The 19,316-nt window shown below is 40.5% G+C and overlaps 2 protein-coding genes across 2 annotated transcripts; both read right to left on the bottom strand.

Annotated features, from left to right (window-relative positions):
- Window positions 1-2,096: 2,096 nt before the first annotated feature.
- LOC131911288 (vomeronasal type-1 receptor 4-like) lies at window positions 2,097-3,020 on the bottom strand. Its single transcript, XM_059263274.1, has one exon. The coding sequence runs from the start codon at window positions 3,018-3,020 to the stop codon at window positions 2,097-2,099; it is 924 nt and encodes a 307-aa protein (XP_059119257.1).
- Window positions 3,021-12,292: 9,272 nt separating this feature from the next.
- LOC131911284 (putative vomeronasal receptor-like protein 4) lies at window positions 12,293-13,237 on the bottom strand. The gene has a single exon (XM_059263269.1). It carries the CDS (start codon window positions 13,235-13,237, stop codon window positions 12,293-12,295), a length of 945 nt encoding a protein of 314 aa, XP_059119252.1.
- Window positions 13,238-19,316: the final 6,079 nt, after the last annotated feature.

The following is a 19,316-nucleotide window of genomic DNA, read 5'->3' as shown; positions in this document are numbered from 1 at the left end:
TACACGTCTGCCTTGGGGACTGAGAAAAAGCCTATGGACCTATTCTCATCCACTTGGCATTTTCTAATACGGTCATTATTTATACCAGGGGGTGCAGGGACATAGCCACAGTGTTTTATTTCAGGAACTTCCTCAGAGGCATTGGCTGTAAATACCTAAGTCAATAGCAAAGTTTAACTTGCTATTTCTGTCAATAGGAGCACTGACCAGCACCATTCCTACATCTCTCCGATCGTCACCACAGCCACCAACATAAATTTGAGCCAGGCACAGTGGCATATACCTCTAATGGTATGTGCATATTCCCAGCAGTTGGAAAGTTTGAGGCTGAAAGATCAGGAGTTCAAGGCCAGTGTGGTGGTTTGAATAAACATGCCCCCCATTAGCTCATAGGCAGTGGCACTACTAGAAGGCGTGGCCTTGTTGGAGGAAGTGCATCATGAGGGGGTGGGTTTTGAGATCCCAAATGCTCAAGGTCTGGTGTGACATTCACTTACTGCTGCCTGCAGATCCAGATGTTGAACTCTCAGCTCCCTCTCTAGTGCTGTGTTTCCCTGCATGCCCCCATGCTTCCCACCATGATGATAATGGACTAAACCCTGGAACTGTAAGCCAGCCCCAGTGAAATGTTTTTCTTTTATGAGAGTTGCTGTGGTCATGAAGTCACTTCACAACAATAAAACCCTAATTAAGATAGCCAGCCTCTGCCTTAAAGCAAGAGCCCAATTTGGTTTATTACATGAGACTGTGTCTCAAAAACAAAAAGAAAAACTTCAATAGCCAAAATGTTTACTTTTATTTGTAGTTATGTGTATGTGTCTGTGTACATGAATACAGATGCCAGAGAAGTGCAGAGATGCCAGATTACCCCGGACCTGGAGTTATGTGCAGTTGTGAACCACTTGATGTACTGGGAATCAAACATGGGTTCTTTGCAAGAGCAGCATGTGATCTTTATTGCTGACCTATCTCTTCAGTTTCCTCATATTTTTTAAAAACAAAATAACTCAGAAAGGTAAAAGGAAGTACTTATTAAACTTCTGTTATTCTAGTTTTTCTCAAATGCAATAATTCTTATAGTTTTTTTTACTCTTGCAAATGATGGAGAGCAAATCTAATTAAAGATATGACTATATTCCATTATTTTCACGTTTTTATCTTATTAAATTAAAACACTCTTGAATATTTCATTCTATATCAATATATTTTGAGTTTATTTACCATCTTATAAATAACACACCAAAAAATCTTGCAAATTTTTAAAATTACATTTTTTTGTGGGAGGGGAGCATGCATGTGCCATGGCACATGTAGAAGTCAGAGGGCAGCTTAAGAGAGTCAGTTTACTTCTTTAACCATGTGATTCCTGGGGTCAAGCTCAGGTGTCAGTCTTGGTGATAAGTGCCTTTCCCTGCTGAGCCATCTCGACCAGTCCTCAATGCCATGATTCTCTTGTAAGTGTGGAATTTGGGGGTATGTTTCCTCTTGTGTTGTTCTCTTTGCTTTGGTTCAGAAGGTTGAGCCTGGGCCTTGTCCATAGAGGAAGTCACCCTGACACTGAGTTACTCCTCAGCCCCTGAATATTTTCAAGTAGCTAACAAATGCACACTTGTTTGATATTTAGGCAATGTGTTTAGAATGATGTATACAATTTGTAAATTGTATTTCTTCAGTGAACATGTGTATCTGAAGGATTAGTTCCTAGAAATGGGGTTCCTGAATCAAAGGGATTCACTTAAGTAATTTGTGCAGATGCTGACACATCCCTCTGCTGATCTTCACTACCTGAAGCTCAGTGGAGAGAGACTTCCATCTATCTATGCAGAATTCACATCAAATGACTTCAATCTATCTATGCAGAGTTCACACTGAATGTTGAAGGATGATGTGAGAGTAAATGAGAAGATACCTGGGTCTCTTTCTCTTTGATCTGATCTTCATATCAAACATAGCCTGTTCACCACCAGCTGTACTGTATGAGACTCTCTTTACCTGCTTAAGCTTTTCTTACTTGATTAAAAAACATATACAAGGCATAGAAAATACTAACAGCCATTTCAAACCTCCTATTCTGAAGCAACATGGCTTCTCCAATCTTACTGAGCATGCCAACATTCAGCCAGGTGTCCATCCCTGTGAATCAGGATAAACGGGTTGAGAACTGCATAACCAAGGGTTAGAAATTTTTGAAAATGCATTGTGAAGGAGTCATTCTTCAAAGAGAAAGATAAATATAAAGAGACAACACAATCTGTCCAATAGAAGGAAAGAAAACAGAGCATCAGAAGGAGGACACTCTGGGCAGCTCTCAGCTCAGGGGGAGTTCTGTAGAGAAGCTTGGCCTTCTGAAGGTAGAGGACATGCTGGTGGTGCTTGTGGAGAAGAGATACTATGTAGCCACTGGCCCCTCCCATGGCTCCCTGAAACACAGCATCTCTCAAGATCATAAGAAGGAGAAACATGCTGTTTATTTTCTGACTTTCTTTTTTGAAATAACAGTATAAACTATTGTTACTCAGTTGTAATGTATTTGTGACTCTGTTTCTGATGGAGTGGAGGAGGTTCATGCTGATCAAGGAATTGAGAATCCAAAAGAAGAGCAGGGAGAGAAGCACGTGCCATGTGGACCTCAGTCTGAGCCTCCCCCACCAGGAGGCTCTGGGGCTCATGATGATGGCCTGGACCACAGTGAGGAGACTGCTGGTGCAGATGGAGAGGCCCCGGGCCATCCTTTCCAGATAAACAATAATGTGACAGCCCACATCACCTAGGAAGTGTCTCAGACCAAAAGCTGCAAATGTTGTTGGCATGCTCTTGGAGAAAAGCGTTATAATATTTGTAAAAGCCAAGTGCATGAGAATAAGGTGTATAGATTTCTTTCTAGAACCCACAAAAGTGCATATGTGATTTACCAAAACAGAAATATTCACCACCGTGCCAAGTCCAGTTATAAGAAGGAATATTGTTGTTTCACTAATATTCAAAACCATTTCTAACTTCGTAGGGAGATAATTTTGCATCTTCCAAGTAGAGTTTGAGGAAATGATATATATCTGTAAAATATATTTAATGTCATAGTGTCTTTCTGGTCTATAAAAGACAACCTGGATGTGTAATGGAACACATTTTCTATCTAAAGAATTCTACTTTTTTTTTTCTTGTTAGTCTTTATGGGACATCTTCTACCTTAAGTGGAATCTGTGGGAGAAGATAAAAATATCTGAAATTACAAAACATTTATATTAGCAAATAGACTTCCATATTAGCAAAATTAAATTACATGTTCAGATGTTTACATATTCCATGTATTTTGAACCCCAGCATGTGTTGAAATAAACTCAAATGCTTACCCACCTGAATGTCTCCTTGTGTTTTCTATTTCATTTTGTTACCTCTGCTATGAGTCAGTTCCCAACCTGGACACTCCCTTAACCTCCTATCCTGCACAGCTAGTCAATGGACACTTCTTTAAAAAACTGTGTCAACCCTGGTCATTCACTTCTGTAATCCCAGCTCTTGAACAAGGATGAGGCAGGATTACTGTGGATTCCCTGCAATCACATAGAGAGTTTCAGGTCAGCCACAGTCACGTAACAAGACCCTGTCTGAACCCCCACCCCAAGAGAACCCTAGAGCAGCCCCCAAAGCAAAACAAAAATCAATATGAAGCAAAACAACCCTATCTTACTGCATCAATAGTAGCATCTTTCAGAGTGGGAGACCTTTATTCTTCTGTAATTCCTTTTGTTTTATTACTGTGTGGTTTTTCTTTTAAAATGAATATAGAAAAAAATCTGTGCTGTGGAATGGCCTTTCTTTATGCTGTGAATATGTATTGTTATCATTGCTTAACAGTAAGCTGCTCTATGGCTAAGCAGCCTAGAGGCAGGTGGAAAACCCAAGCAGAGATCCATGGAGAAGAAAGGCAGGGCTGGAGGAGATGTTGAGAGCTGCCCCGGGAAGCGGGGAAGCCAGATGTAATGTAACAAAGGTAAAGTCATGAGACATGTGGAGACACAGAGATTAACAGAAATGGGTTAATTTCAGATATAAGAGCTAGCTAGTAAGAAGCTGAGCCAAAGACCAAACAGTTTGTAATTAATATATGAGCCTCTGAGTAATTATTTTATAAGTGGCTGTGGGACTGCGAGTGGGAGAGATTTGTCCAGACCATGGGCCTGGGTGGCACAAACTTCCCCCTACAGACCTGTTTTATGTCCTGTCTCTAGTGACTGCATCTTTGATTCATTTATCTTTATACTCCGTAGGTGTGTGCCTCTATGCCTGCCTTTTATCTTTTATCTCCAAGATCACTGGCAGCAAGAACTGTGTGAATATTGGCTTGTTCCCAGGTCTGGGATGATGCAGCCTCATGAGTAGAAACACTCACGAAGTACTGTCTTTCAGCCTCAGTTTCCTTGACTGCAAGATGAGATATTATAATCTGTAGTCATGCATTAAATAAAGCATGCTGGGGTTTGAAATTCTCAGCCCATAGTGCAATGAAGCACCAGGCATATCAGTAAGAACAGCTGTAACTGGTATATTTAAATAAGAGTTGATTAAAAATTTAGTCAGACATCTAGAATCTTTAAAAAAAAAACAAAATTCAAACTATTCCCCAATACCCTCATGTCATTAACAAATATATTTATGATTTTATGATTTTGGTCTAGTGTTTCCCATCTTCCCAGGATTCCTACCTTAATGTTAGTGAGGACCCAAATCTCCAAATCAGATTTGGGGTAAGCTTTGAAACACCTATTACAATACTTCCAGTAGTTTTTGACTAACAATTTGAACAGTAGCAGGGATAATAGGGAATTATCTTCCTAAACAGCCATTGAATTATTGTTGGAAACTACTTAAAAGGGCATGCTGTACATTGAGTTAGGTAACAACTCAGGCAAGCAACTCTGCCCACTTCAGACAGAGTTTTCTCAACCAGCAAAGGCAAGAGTGCTTGATGCTTCAGAAAACTGAGTCTAATTTACAATGGATCATATTAACTTGTAATCTGGCCAAGATAAAGAATAATTATAATTTTCAATACAAATTGTTAGTAGTTTTCTCTATCATATTGGTATATAATGAAGTTGACTCAGAGGTATAGTATGTTATTTATAAGATTAGGGGAGACTTTGAGGATGAGTGCAGAAAAACATTTAAGATAAATACACATACACAGAGAGAGAAAGAAAGGGGGACAGAGGGGGACGGTTTGTAGAATTAAGATCTTAATAGGTTAAGACAAAGTTTGTCCATATGTAAGAGACAAATATGCCCTGAAGACATTGTGTGGAAACTGATAATGGTGTAGTCATGGCACAGGTGAAGGCAGAGCTTACAGAAGAGAAGGGTTTCTGGTTTGTTTCCCCCTAGGAACTGGAGACGTTCTTGTATCATTCTTATTCTCCCCAAAAGGAAAGAGGCAACACACGGAAAGACCCTCCCTGAGCTCCCCAAAGGCACTGGCTCCTAAGCATGGAAGCCTGGCACTTAACCATCTTTCCAGCCTGTGGTACATACCTGTGGAGATCATGCTCGCCCAGCCCTATGCCTCACAGTCAAAGAAAAAGGAGCTGACGTGCTTCAGAGGGAAATTTTGCAGCCCCAGGGAGGAACGTCAAAGAGTGGTCAGGTGTGCTCACTGCAGCAGCCCAGGTGGAAGACAGGCTCGGGGTGAGTCCTCTGGCCAGGTGAGCCTTCCAGGGCTGCGTTTGAACCTTCTGGGTTCAGTCTTGTTTTCAACAACCTGTCACTGGGCTTCAGTTTTCACAGCTCTCATAGTGTAGGGGAGAAGGAAGCCCTCTGTGGAATCTCATCCCTGGGGCACATCTCTCTCTCCCTCCACAATTACTACATAGGTTTCTTCTAGAAGCTGTTTGAGACTTAATTGGAATTTAATTACTGTATGTAACAAACTATAGAAGTGATCCCTGGAAGTACAGTCTGGAGTTGAATTACTTTAACAAAAGGACACGCAGTGAGGAAGTGAACAGCAGCTAGGTTCTGAGTCTCGCTGCCTATGTCTCCACTCTGTGTCTCTTCACTGTCACAAAGTTCTGAAGCTAGAAATTAGAAGAGTACTTGCTTTACAGGCACAGAAAAGGCAACGTCCTGCTTTTTCCTTTGACCTGTTCCACACCTGAGAGAATGACAAACGTCATCCATCTCTGGAGATTCCACTTTCTGAGAAAGTCTCAGATACACAGTTGGGAGCAAGAGGCTCTCCTTGCTGTAGGCACCTTGATGGTTCAAGTTCTTCCATGAGTGACTGTTTCCTTCTTTGTCCATTAAACAGCAACTGGGACCCTGAAAACCAATGAAACGTCACGTGAAAGACTCATCCTGTCCTATAATGACTGTCAGTACATATGGGAAGGTTATTGACTGATTTATTGGTGGAGGCAGTAAATTTACAGGAGCCAAAATTTTAAGGAGCCAAATTACCAGGTGAATTTAGGATGAACTGTGTTTTACAAAATGATATGCCCCTTATTTGACATTGAGTTATAGTTTATCTTGGAAAGGTTTCTCTGTTGGCTTAGTACATTCTCACTAATGGCTGCCTGTCTTTCAAGCAGAGGTCAATACTGTCACTACTTGGTGGAGAACAAGTAGGTCTAGTTGGTAATGACAGGCTCCATCAAGATGGTGGTCTCCCTGCCTTCCATGTTTCAAGATGGGAGTCCAATACCACATCATCATGGGGAAGGGCAAGCTGGCCAGTCCACAGGACAAGTATATTACTGCTAATTAAAAACACGAAGGAGCTCTGGCTAAACTGGTGGAAGCCATCAGGGCCAATGCCAGATATGAGGAGATCCATGATCATGGAATGGTGATGTCCTGGATCCAAAAGCCCATCCCTAGTGACAGAGGAGAACACACCTACTCTAACAAGGCCACATGCCCTAATTCTTTCAAATAATGCCACTCCCTATGAGTATATAGTGCCCATTTTCATTCAAATTACCACAATGGGTGAGAGGTATACTTATCTGTGGGCATAAGCATAAGTATTTGGAACGCAGTTTAAAGCTTTATTGGTTTAGGAAAATGGCTGTAGTAGGTTTCTCCTCTACAGTCCGTGACCTTTCCACCCATGGGATTTTAGCTAGCTTTATAGATAGGGCCAAGCATGAGTTTTCTCCTATTGAGCATCTATTAAATCCATTTAGACAGCTGTTGGTTATCCCCAATATGCTGCTGGTGATCCCCAAGATGCTGCTGGTGATCCCCAAGATGCTGCTGGTGATCCCCAAGATGCTGCTGGTGATCCCCAAGATGCTGCTGGTGATCCCCAAGATGCTGTTGGTTACCCAATATATGTGTGCCTCTGTTGAGCCATTAGACATACCTTGCCAGTCACCCATTGTGATTTGTAGGCTTTACAGCTGAACTGCTACTGTTTGCTTTTCTCCCTCAGCGGTGTGTACATCATCTTATAATACTATTAAGAGGTAGCTCTCAGGAAGGAGGCTTCCAGGTCAGTTACCAGGTTGATTTCCTCCAAGTATTTTATGTGAAGTTTGTGATATTTTCAGCAATAGGGTCTTGCCCTCAACTTCTGGGAGGTAACCAAGTACCTGGAAATTTCTCCAGTCCTGCCTTGTCCAGCAGTCCAGACAAATCTCTCCCATGTGCAGTCCCACAGCCGCTTATAAAATAAATACTCAGAGGCTTATATATTTTTTCTTTTTTTTTTTTTTTTTTTTTTTTGGTTTTTCGAGACAGGGTTTATCTGTGTAGCTTTGGCGCCTTTCCTGGAACTCACTCTGTAGCCCAGGCTTTCCTCAAACTCAGAGATCTGGCTACCTCTGCCTCCTGAGTGCTGGGATCAAAGGTGTGTACCATCACCACCCGGCGTCAAAGGCTTATATTAATTACACACTGTATGGCCTATGGCTTCGGCTTCTTGCTAGAGAGCTCTTTCATCTTAAATTAACCCATTCCTATTAATCTATGTGTTGCCATGTGGCTGTGGCGTTACTGGTCTGCTGGCATCTTGTTACTCCTTTGGAGACAGCTGGCATCTCTCTTGACTCCACCCTTCTCTCTGTATCTCTGCTTGGATTTCCCACCTGGCTGTAAGCTTTCTTGCCATAGGTGAAAAAATTGTTCAGTGGGAGCCACACATATTCACAACATATAGAAATGCACTCCACTGCAAAATAAGGATGATGGCTATAGTCTATATTGTTCTGGGGGTCTTTGGATACCCTTGACCAATAATTCAAAGAGCAGTATCCTTTAAGCACTAGGGTTGTTAATCCATGGCTTCTGGGAGGATTATTTTCCCCTGTGTGGGGTAGATCTATTTAAACTGTGTGTGTGTGTGTGTGTGTGTGTGTGTGTGTGTGTGTGTGTGTGATGTATGTCTATATTTAAGTGTATATATACATATACCTATATATACACACAGAGATAAATAATATGTATCTTAATGTAAGTTTATGCAGTTTCCCTGTAGTGTTATTCATCTTAATTCCCTTTTTACCCTTTGTATTACTTTCCATCATCCTCCCCTTGTGTTTCTTTTTCACACAAAATTTATTTTTCAAATGATCATTATGAATTTATCCAGTGACAGATGAAAACTTCCTAGATAATTCTGTATTTTACCTTAACTAACACGTTGTTCACTTGGTATTTAGAAGATTGTTTCATAATCCTTGTGGTTCCAATGATCACCTAATCAATATGGAATCCTTTATAGATCACCATTAGAAGGTTGTAAATGTTTGAAACCGGGGGAGAAAGATTCAGAGAGATTCAGAGTCAAAAGTTCAGGATCTGATTACACACACATTAGTTAGCACTGTGAGAAGAGACGATGACCTTGTAAACATGTTGATTGTTTATTTTTCACAATTCACAATGTACTTGTGTATGTGGGGACATGTTTATACATAGGTGTCAGAACATCACTTTATACACTATATAGTCTTGGTGCACAGCCTTGCACTGTGGCTGTGAGAAATTATTAATGAGAATGGAAGGCCCCAGCATTCTGATGAGCTCTGTGCTGGGGCTCACCAGCTGACATGGAATCTCTAGTCAAACTGTGATGATCTGATTTCAAGGGGCTAGGGAACAAGTGATGAGACCCAATCACCATAGGGAAGGTTGCGATGGTCATGGAAATAACAGTGATCAGAACATTTCAATGTAGAGAAACCTCTTATGCTGATCGGCTGATCATGGTATCTGATAATTGTAAAATTCAAGTGGCCTTGAACTCCACCAGAATTCTATATGCTATATACAAGGGGGAAATCACCAGATCTGAATTCATCTCACTTGAAACACTAGAACTGTTCATCAGCAAGTTCCCAGATGTGAGCCAATGTTCAGTCTCAAAGCTCCTGCAAAGAGGGCGGAGCCAGATTCCCATTTGTAGATGCCACCACAAATATGTGCTGTCAGTCAATGTGCCTTCTGGTCAAATGAACTGCACTCATTTACTAGGTTACTTTGTGGTGAGAAATGAACTTGCTTATACCTTTCAGATTTGATAGGACTCTAGTCTAAATTGACATTAGTTTTTAGAAATTATTTTTTTAGATTTTATTTTTATTTTGCATTTATGAGTATTTGCTTGCATGAGTATCTGTGCTACATGCATGCAGTGTCTGTGGAAGTTTGAAGTGAGCATCAGGGCCCCTGGGAATGGAGTTACAGATGGTTGTGAGCTGCCCTGTGGGTGCTGGGCATTGAAATAGGGTCCTATAGAAGAGCATTCAGTGCTCTTTACCTCTGAGACATCTCTCCAGACCCTACACTAGTTTTTAGAGGTATAAAATGTCACTGTGCCCCACCAATCTGAGTAGAGGTTCCATAAGGAAAGGTGATCAATGCAAATTCTGTATAACATTCACTATGCCCTGTGAAAACTCCATTGTCATTTGAGAATCCAGGTTTCTTCACAAGAAGTGTCTTGTTTCTCTCTGGTTAATTAATTGTTTTAATATTTAGCAATTTACGATGTGCCTGGGTGTGAACTTACTCACTGCTGAAGCCTTGCATGCTCGCTCGCTCTCTCTCTCTCTCTCTCTCTCTCTCTCTCTCTCTCTCTCTCTCTCTCTCTTCCCACATGGAAATATGGAGGTTGATATATCTGGTGTCATCTTCCACGGTAACTCTACACATTATCATTATTTTCATTATTTTTTGGTTCGTGTGTGTGTGTGTGTGTGTGTGTGTGTGTGTGTGTGTGTGTGTGATGCACATGGAGGTCTGAGGGGAACTTATGGGAGTCAGTTCTGTCCTTACACTATGTGGGTCCCAAGGACTGAACTTGTTTCATCAGGCTTAGTGGCAAGTTCCCTTACCTGGTGAGCTCTCTCATCTGCCCTCTACATCTTATCTTTTGAGACTGGGTCTGTCTCGGAGCTTATAGACTGGATAGACTGGCTGGCTAGTGAGCTGCCAGGATCTGTCTTTCTCCACCCTTTCTGTCCTAGAGTTACACAGGCCACTGTGCATGGCTTATTTTATTACATGGTCCTATGAGAACTCAGGGTCTCATAATGCACAGCCAGCACATTACTGATAGAGTCAACCTCCCAGATCTGCCTCCACCTCCTTCTCCTCTTCCTCCTTTATCCTCACCCCACCTGTCCCCCCTTTTTAACACCCTCAGTCCTGACATTGCAGGCATGCACACCCACACGTGGGAAAACGCCTTGATCTGAAGGAACCAGATTTCAAACAAGCACTTTCTAAATCAGTCTTTGAGAGCTGACTCAGAGGGAAGGATGTAAGATCCTGGGGATGGGGTGACAAACATGTGTTGCATCTGAACTGGGAGAGAAGGTTGCTGAGCATTAAGAGTAGACAGAAGATGCATGACCATTGACACAGCGAGAGAAAGGACAGACTGGAATTTGAGTTGTGTTCACTCTCTTCTCTTCATAGATTTTGTTGCCAGTAAAATAAAAATATAAAAACAAATCCTGCAGTGATGATTGCCTACGAAAATTTTCATAATGTTGGAACAAATGATAACTGAAGAAAATGTTTGAAATCTAAGATATTTTTACATTCACACTGCAAGGTAATATTTATACTAGAAAGCCAAGCTACTTAAGGAACTATAGCATAAAACTATAACAGAAACTGCTAACATTTTTGGTGCAACCAAACACAAAATAAATATAGATTGACCATTGTAAAGTAGAACTATGATGTACCCAGATGTTTACAGGGGTTCTTATTATAGGTGATAGAAATGTTATTTTCAAATAGAGTTCAAATCTGTCTCTAACAATTCTAGAGTTTTATGTTCAAAGATAATACAATAAGTTAACTATCAGTAAGTACTTTTTATAATGGGCTCATTCAATATCTGATAGCTAGACCCATATTCTCTACCCAGTAACTTATTGTGCGGATCTCATTGCAGAAATTACCAAGTAAATTAAATTAGAATCAGATCCTTATGCCATTTTTTTTCATGACAGAGAGATGAATAGTGTTGTGGAGAGTCAGGGTGCAAGTAAGGGCAGCTACCAACAAGTCCTGTCTGCTTGCATACACATTTATTTATCAATATTGAAAAACAAATTCACATTTTTATGAATACAGCAATTACAGAGGGATATAGAATGGCACTTTACTGTGCATACATTCCCTGATTATACAGTCTATAATCTATGTTACTGCAGACTGTCTTCATGCATCGATTAAGTGTTTCTATGCATTTCAGTTCTGGGATTGGTGTCAATGGATTCTATTGACTGAAATTTCACAGTACATGTCATTCCAGATAAAGGTGTCTTGATTCTTCACCATTTCTTCACAATTCCATAAGATCCTTTCTGTGGCTGGATAATTAACCTGATTTCAAGCAGCCTAAAATGGGCTTTTTGGTGGTTAAATTATTGTGTTTAGGAAACAACAATTCTATAATGTGTAACATTTTCCCCCAATGAAATTCTCAAAGAACAAATCTACCTGTGGCTATAGACCTAAGATAAGAAATTCCTGGCTAAAAGAGAGATAGACAAGTTCCTTTGATAAAATTTATCCAATTTGTCCTCACATATCCCACTCCTGGACTCACAGTGCTGAGAAAATCATTTCCATAATCTACAGTTAAAGGCACTTCTCCAGGGTGCCTAGCTGGAGAAAATATCCATATCATTGTGATTTGCTTAGATCTCTCTCAAATCAAGGCTGTGAGTCACTAGGATTACTGTCTATGAATTAAAACATCTTTAAAGTGCTTTGGTTGGATTTTTGTCTTACTCACAATATTAGAGAACAGAGATTTCTTTTATGCTTATTAAACAGATAAACAAGAGGAACAGTTTTTCAGTTTCTTCCACTGAGCATGCCAACACTCAGCGGGAAGTCCATCCCTGTGAATCAGCACAAGGGGGCTGAAGATTGCATAACCATAGACCAGAAATTTTCGAATAATCATTATCTCAGAATTGTTCTGAGATAAGTCTGAAGAGAGACTTAAAAATAGAGAAAAAGCACAGTCAGTCCAATAGAAGAAAAGAAAACAGAGCATCAGAAGGAGGACACTCTGAGCAGCTCTCAGCTCAGGGGGAGTTCTGTATAGAAGCTTGGCCTTCTGAAGGTAGAGGACATGCTGGTGGTGCTTGTGGAGAAGAGATACCATGTAGCCGCTGGCCCCTCCCATGGCACCCTGAAACACAGCATCTCTCAGGACCATGAGAGGAAGAACAATCCACTTTGTTTTCTGACTTTCTAGCATAAAATAACAATGGTTGTCACCATTTTCAAGCTGTGACATATTCAGGTTTTTACTTGTGATGGAGTAGATTAGGTTCACACTTATTAAAGCATTGAGCATCCAAAAGAATGAAAAGAATGGAAGGATGTGCCATGAAGACTTTGGTCTGAGCCTCCTCCACCCAGATGCTCTGGGACTGATGATGATGGCCTGGACCACAGTGAGGAGACTGCTGGTGCAGATGGAGACACCACGGGCCACCCTCTCCAGGTAAACGATGATCTTACAGCCTATGTCATCTAGGAAGTTTCTCAAACCAAAAGCTGCTATTGTCTTTGGCAATCCTTTTGCAAAGAGGATTATGATGTTTGCAAAAGCCAAATGGATGAGAATAAGGTGTATGGGTTTCTTCTCAGGGCCTCCCCACCAACTGAACATATAATTTACAGAAACAGAAATGTTCCCCAGAGTGCCAAGCACAGTCATGAAGAAGAAAACTATTTCCTTAATAATCTTCAAAACCATTTCTTCCTTCTTAGGTAGAAAGACTTGTTTCCATGCTGCAAACACTTTTAAGAAGCATCAGTAATGTTAGACATGAATCTGCAATTTACATTTTGCACAATGGCATTTTCTAGTGTGCAAGAGGCAGCAATAGACACAGATAATGTGTGCAGATTAGATCCTGGAAATGCCCCAATTTTCCCCACTGTGGACTCTGGAATATTGTGTGTGCTCTGATAGATGAGTTTGGGAACTGCTACTCAAAATCTAAAGTTTCAAAGGAGATTTTGATTTTTGAGCTGTGCACTAGTAAAGTTGACTTGGTCAAGTGTGTGTGTGTGTGTGTGTGTGTGTGTGTCTGTCTGTCTGTCTGTCTGTCTGTCTATGTGCATGGATTATCCTAGTTAACTCTCAGCATAGCTGAATTGAACTCCAGTTTCTCCAACCAACATTTCTTCTGTTTCTCATTCTATTTCATCATATTTCCCCACTTGACTCCCAAAGCCTGAGGCTCATGATGAATCTGTGTGCCTTCCCCACATCACCTCACACACACTAAGAATCCCTGCTGGGTCAACACCTGTAAAATATCCCAGACTTAGTACTTTACCCTCCGCACTGTCTCCTCCTTTGTTGATATTCCTTTCTTGTATGCATCTGGATTAGTAGAACTTTTCCCAGGTTTGCATTTGACTTCAAAGCTTTATAGTTTTGATTTCTCCATTTAATTTTTTTGACATTAACTATTCTGTGATTTCACTCCATATCAATTATTATGATTTTTTAAAAATTGTCCTCAGTGAAAAGTCATATTGAATAACGTTTCCCGATAGGGTCCAAATATTAAAGCTGAATCATCAAAAGACATCCTGAAAAAGAATTCTGTGTTAAAAAGTCATGTTACTGCCCTGTTGTAATTAGGAAGAGCATTAAGAGGAATCGTGGGACACTTCCTAGGAGAGTGGGTAGCAGAGGGCTGTGATCTTGGTGGATGTCTTCAGGGAATCTGTGACCCCCAATGAGCAACCTCAGGGCATCTAAAAGAGTTTGGAATGTCTCTGGACCAGGGGATGATGATGAGGTGGATAGGAGAAGGGGATTAATGAAGTATTATGTGCCGCTATGAAATGAGTGAAGTTTTTGAGTTATGACTCCTCAGTATTTTCTACCTACAGTACCGTAGGTTGGGGCTACTGTGTAGCAGGGATCCCCATCTCAGAGTTCACGGTGTCATTTGCCTCTGTGGGGCCTTGTGAGCAGTAGTTTGTCAGTTTGCTTTGCAGCTGCTTCTCCTGATTCTTCTCCAACCTGTGTATCAGGCAGGCTGCTCCGTTCTGCATCGGTCTGAGCTGATTCCAGAACCTTAGATCTCGGCAGGATGTTATTCTTCATGCTCAGGAGCTCCGTTCTCATTTCTCGGGGATTTAAGGTAAGCTTTGGGCACCCTCTAGAATGAGAGGAAACTGGATATTTCAGTGGCTCCATGGGTTTGTGTGTTCTGAGTACTTGGAATGCCCTGTTCCCTTTGCTCCCTCCTGTTAAACTTACAGGATTGCTTTAAATGTCTGTGTCTTGATACCACCTGTGACCTGTGTGAACATAGCCTTGTGGGTTCATGTTGTCTAATGACTCTAGTAATGTCAGTTATGACCTTTGAACTGCTCCTCTAACAAAGGGGTAATTGTCTCCTGTGCTATTGCATGCTAGAATTCAGGATACCATCCTATATGTCTGTAAATAATGAAACATGCTCCAGACATTAATAGCAGGCATATCAGTTTCACTACATTCATTACTACATTTGGAATAACCATTAACTATTTACCTAGAGACCGGAATCTGCAGAAATCTCTGCAATCCTTTCACCTCTAGTCCTGATGGAAAATATTGAATGTTTTCCACTTGTTTACAGACTGAGGATTCTACTTTCTAACTCTTTTCTTTTCTCCAAAGGACTAGGGATTCTACTTTCTAACACTCTGTTCTTTTTCTCCAAACTTTAAAGCTCTGCATCCTGTTTGAAGCCAGCTTCAGGGACATCTCAAAAGTGATTTATCTTTTCATATGAGAAATCACAAGAAGTAGAGACGGCTCATCGCCTAGATTATCTTGTGAAATGTTTTAGGAAACATGATTTCTGTCTACAGAGACAAAGAATACCACATTCTGTATAACCCCAGAAACTTGAGGTGCATTAGTAATTTCTTCCATGCCAATAAATATAAGATTATTGTTCCTTTTCCTCAGCACTGGGATAAAATTAAGACGATCTGTTTCAGGATGTACTCCTTCACAGCCTGGATCCTTTATGGCAGGGATTCTCAAGATGGTAATGGCAGCTGCTACTCTAGTGGTTTATACTTCTCCACACCTTCCAGGCACACAGTGATTAAAATTGACTTACAAGTGTGTACAATATCAGGTGTCAGAATCAAGAAACTTTAACAAAACCCTTCCAGTTTATCATAAGTCTGTTTAGGAAGTACCAACACATTATAAAGAAAACATTTGCCAATATTTGAAATATGGAAATGCATCAAAATTGAAAAGTACAAATTTTATAAGCACAATGGTAATAACATGTTAGAATCATTATGCTAGTAAATCTGGAGACTACAAAACAACAACATTTTGTTTTGGCTTTCTCTCTCTCTCTTTCTCTCTCTCTCTCTCTCTCTCTCTCTCTCTCTCTCTCTTTTTGAGAAAAGGTCTTCCTATGTAACAGGCTGGTCTCAGCATGTAATCTTTCTAATTCATTTCCCTAGTGCTGATATAGTGGGAGTGTTCTATTCTGCCTGTCTCAACATTTTTGTTTTTGTTTTAGTTTTTGTTTGTTTTTTATCAATTTATATGTATGGGTGTTTTATCTGCATGTATGTATATGCACTACATGCTTGCCTGGTGCCCGTGGAGGCCAGAAGAAGACATCAGATCTCCTAGAACTATAGATTCAGATGGTTGTGAGATATTGTGTGAGTGCTGGGACAAACCCAGGTCCTGTGGAAGAGCAGCAAGTGCTTTTAACCACTAAGTCATCTTTCCAGTCCCAGTCTCAATATTTTGATACACTCTTGAAATTTTTGTACATACTATAGCTTCCTTTAAAAAAAAAAAGGCAAGGAGATAACCATAGGTAAAGACCCAGCCAGAGCTCTGTCATGATCCTCCAGCCTGAAGATAGATAGCAATGCCTCAGCATTTCTGTTCCATTTCTGTGTCTCCAGGAACTAGTCTCCTTTGGTTTTTCTGGAGTCAGGGACCAGCCTCATCAAGGTCAGAAGGAAAGCAGATCCTGAGGATCACAGAGCCTTTTAACTGCTCCCTGGCTTAGGCAAAGAGAGAGACTTCTGCTTTAGTGGAACTCTCCATGGCACAGCTGAGGGGATCAAAGATCTTACCTCCATGAACTCACCTGGACCTCTGTGGTGCAGACAGCCTCAGGAGCAGCTCTGGGAAGTGACACTTGCCAGGTCCTATTTGTACTGTCAGGATTTGTGGGGCTCTTGGCTGCCATCAGGTAGTGCAGACTTCAAGTTTCATGTTGTCACATGTCAGGGGGAGGAAGGCCTCTCTGCTGGGCCCCAGTCCCTGAAGTACAGCTTCCCCTCTCTCCACAATTACTACATCTGCTTTTCTCAGAAGTTATTTCAAGCTTAATTAGGGTTTAATGATTTTAAGAGGAAGGATTTTAGATGAGAAAATGAACAACTGATTTTTTTTTTTTTTTTATTGAGCTCCCCACATCTCCAGATTGTTTTTCACCTTCCCAAAGAGACAAGCTATGATCTGGCAGGGGACCGGCTTCTGACATACAGACTAAGTCACCTGCTTCTCTTTCTTAAATCCCTCCTTAGACAGAATTAGAATAAATGATGCTCAGCACTGGGGATTCTGCTTATTGAGCAAGTTCCAAATATGGACCAGGATGAGTTTAGGGTCCCTTGTTCTCCCTGTGCCCGTTGGTAGTTAAGGTGTTCACTGTAATTGATTGTTTCATTCCTGCACTTTAAATATCATATGAGACTTGAAATATAAATGCCTCTCCAACTTCAACCTCATTCCAAAAACAATGTTTACTTGTTATAAAACTTCAAGGACACTTCTAAATCTCACGTGTGTCCAAGAGTGGTCCTTCTGTGTACTTTGCATTCTAGTGCCCAGGAGCCCTTCCTATCCCAAATACAGAATGATGTAAATAAATGTGGGTGTAGGCTGACTGTAGAAATGATGGCATCACCATCTTGTTCTTGAGGAGAAAGCACCACTGGGCTTCTTTGGGAGATGAGTTTGAGGTCACTTGTCTCTCTCTGTGCCCTGTGTGGTGGTGTCTCTACACATGTGGGTGAAGCTGCCATATAATAGAAATCAGAAGTGGTTCTGCTGTGAATGAAACGACAGCTTTTGAGGAAACCAGGATTTCCACCCTCTCTATTGAATGGGGAAATCCAGGTGAGAGAAACTCAGTTGTACACTACATATGTCAGGGTGGACAGAAGCTGAAAAATAAAATAGTTATCTCTGGTCCAACAAGGAGCACTTTCCTCTGTTCTCTCTGTTAATTTGTTTAGAAAATTTCTAAGTATCTTTTTTACCTTTGAAGTATAAAGAAAAGTAAAGCAATTCAAAGCTTGTAGTAGTTTGACTGATTTATTCAATAAAAGGCAAGAAAATATCAGGAAGAGAATCCTTCATGCTGCTTCCATCCGGGACGAGTTCTGTAGAGAAAATTAGTCACCTATAGGCAGGGGACATGCTGGTGGTATTCTTGGAGCAGAAATACTATGTAGCCAATGGGTCAGCCATGATGCCATGCAACAGGCCGTCTCTCAGAATTATAATAATGAAAAAATCCTTTTTATTTTGCAGCTTTCTGACAGGAATAAAGTAACAACCATTACCACTTTTATTAATCTCATACTACTTGTTTATTTTCTTTTCACATTTAAGGTCCTATCTTGTCAGAGCATCCATTTCTTCTAAACAGACTATTAGTAACTCTCTATAATTTTGAGCCTTATTTTCTTATTTACTTAAGTGTCTGTCAATTTCTGCATTAGCAGACATAGAGAGTGGTCAACAAAGAAAAAGTCACGTGCTGGGGAATAATTCTATAGTCATGGTGTTTATTTGTCTAGTTTTGTTATGAAAAACATATGAGGCATGCTAACTTCATAAAGAATAGTTTATTTATTTTGAGTTCAATGACATGGTTCTCACCATTATCTAACAACTTAAATAAGTGCATTCGTCTGGATGACAAGAAGCTCATGAACATTCTGAACTGAAAAATAGATGTTTGAACATCAGTCATCTAGAAGGCATAAGAGACTCCAGACTGACCCACAAATGGTTCCACAGAATAAAGGATAGAGCCCTTTGTCAAATATCTGCATGATGGCATTCACCATGACTGCCTCTTCCACTCCAGAAATTTCCATAATATGAAGCCTTTGCTGCAAATATGTACTGATTCCTGTTGTTGTGTTCAGAAAGGTGTTACCTGGATCCAGGTCTTCCTTTTGAAAAGTGGAAATGGTTCCGAGACTCATCTGTGAAGCAGTTGTCTTTTCCTAATGGCACTTGGCATGGTGGGAATCGTTTGTGTATTGTGGATTACAGATCCATATGGGATCCCCAGGAAGGAATGTATACACAGTATCTCAAGAATGTGACTCTGGCAGCTGAAATGCCCCTTTCCAAAAGAATGCAACGAAGCACCATCACCTTTTATATATGCTATAGGGTTGCTGTTTGCCTGGTGAGAGGGTCCTGGGCCTCAGTCTGTACCAGCCTGCACTTCAATTCACAACTTACACTAAAAGATCATTGCTTAATTTCTGATCATAATAATAGTGTATGTGTGTTAATAAAATAAGAGGACAGTATTACATAAAATACAACATCCTTAATTCTAAGACTATATCAACTCTAAATCTTAGGATAAAATGGATTTTATTTTAAACTAGCTCCATTACAACATAATCAGCCTCACAAGAAGACACAAGAAATATGATTGGCAAAATGTTGATGATTATAAAACTTACTATCAGCATTATTTCTAGCTTTGAGGTTTTGAAGTAACTACCCACTGCAAAAAAAG

The sequence above is a fragment of the Peromyscus eremicus genome, chromosome 5 (assembly GCF_949786415.1).
Source record: "Peromyscus eremicus chromosome 5, PerEre_H2_v1, whole genome shotgun sequence".
NCBI lineage: Eukaryota > Metazoa > Chordata > Mammalia > Rodentia > Cricetidae > Peromyscus > Peromyscus eremicus.
This window is presented reverse-complemented; position numbering and strand designations above follow the sequence as displayed.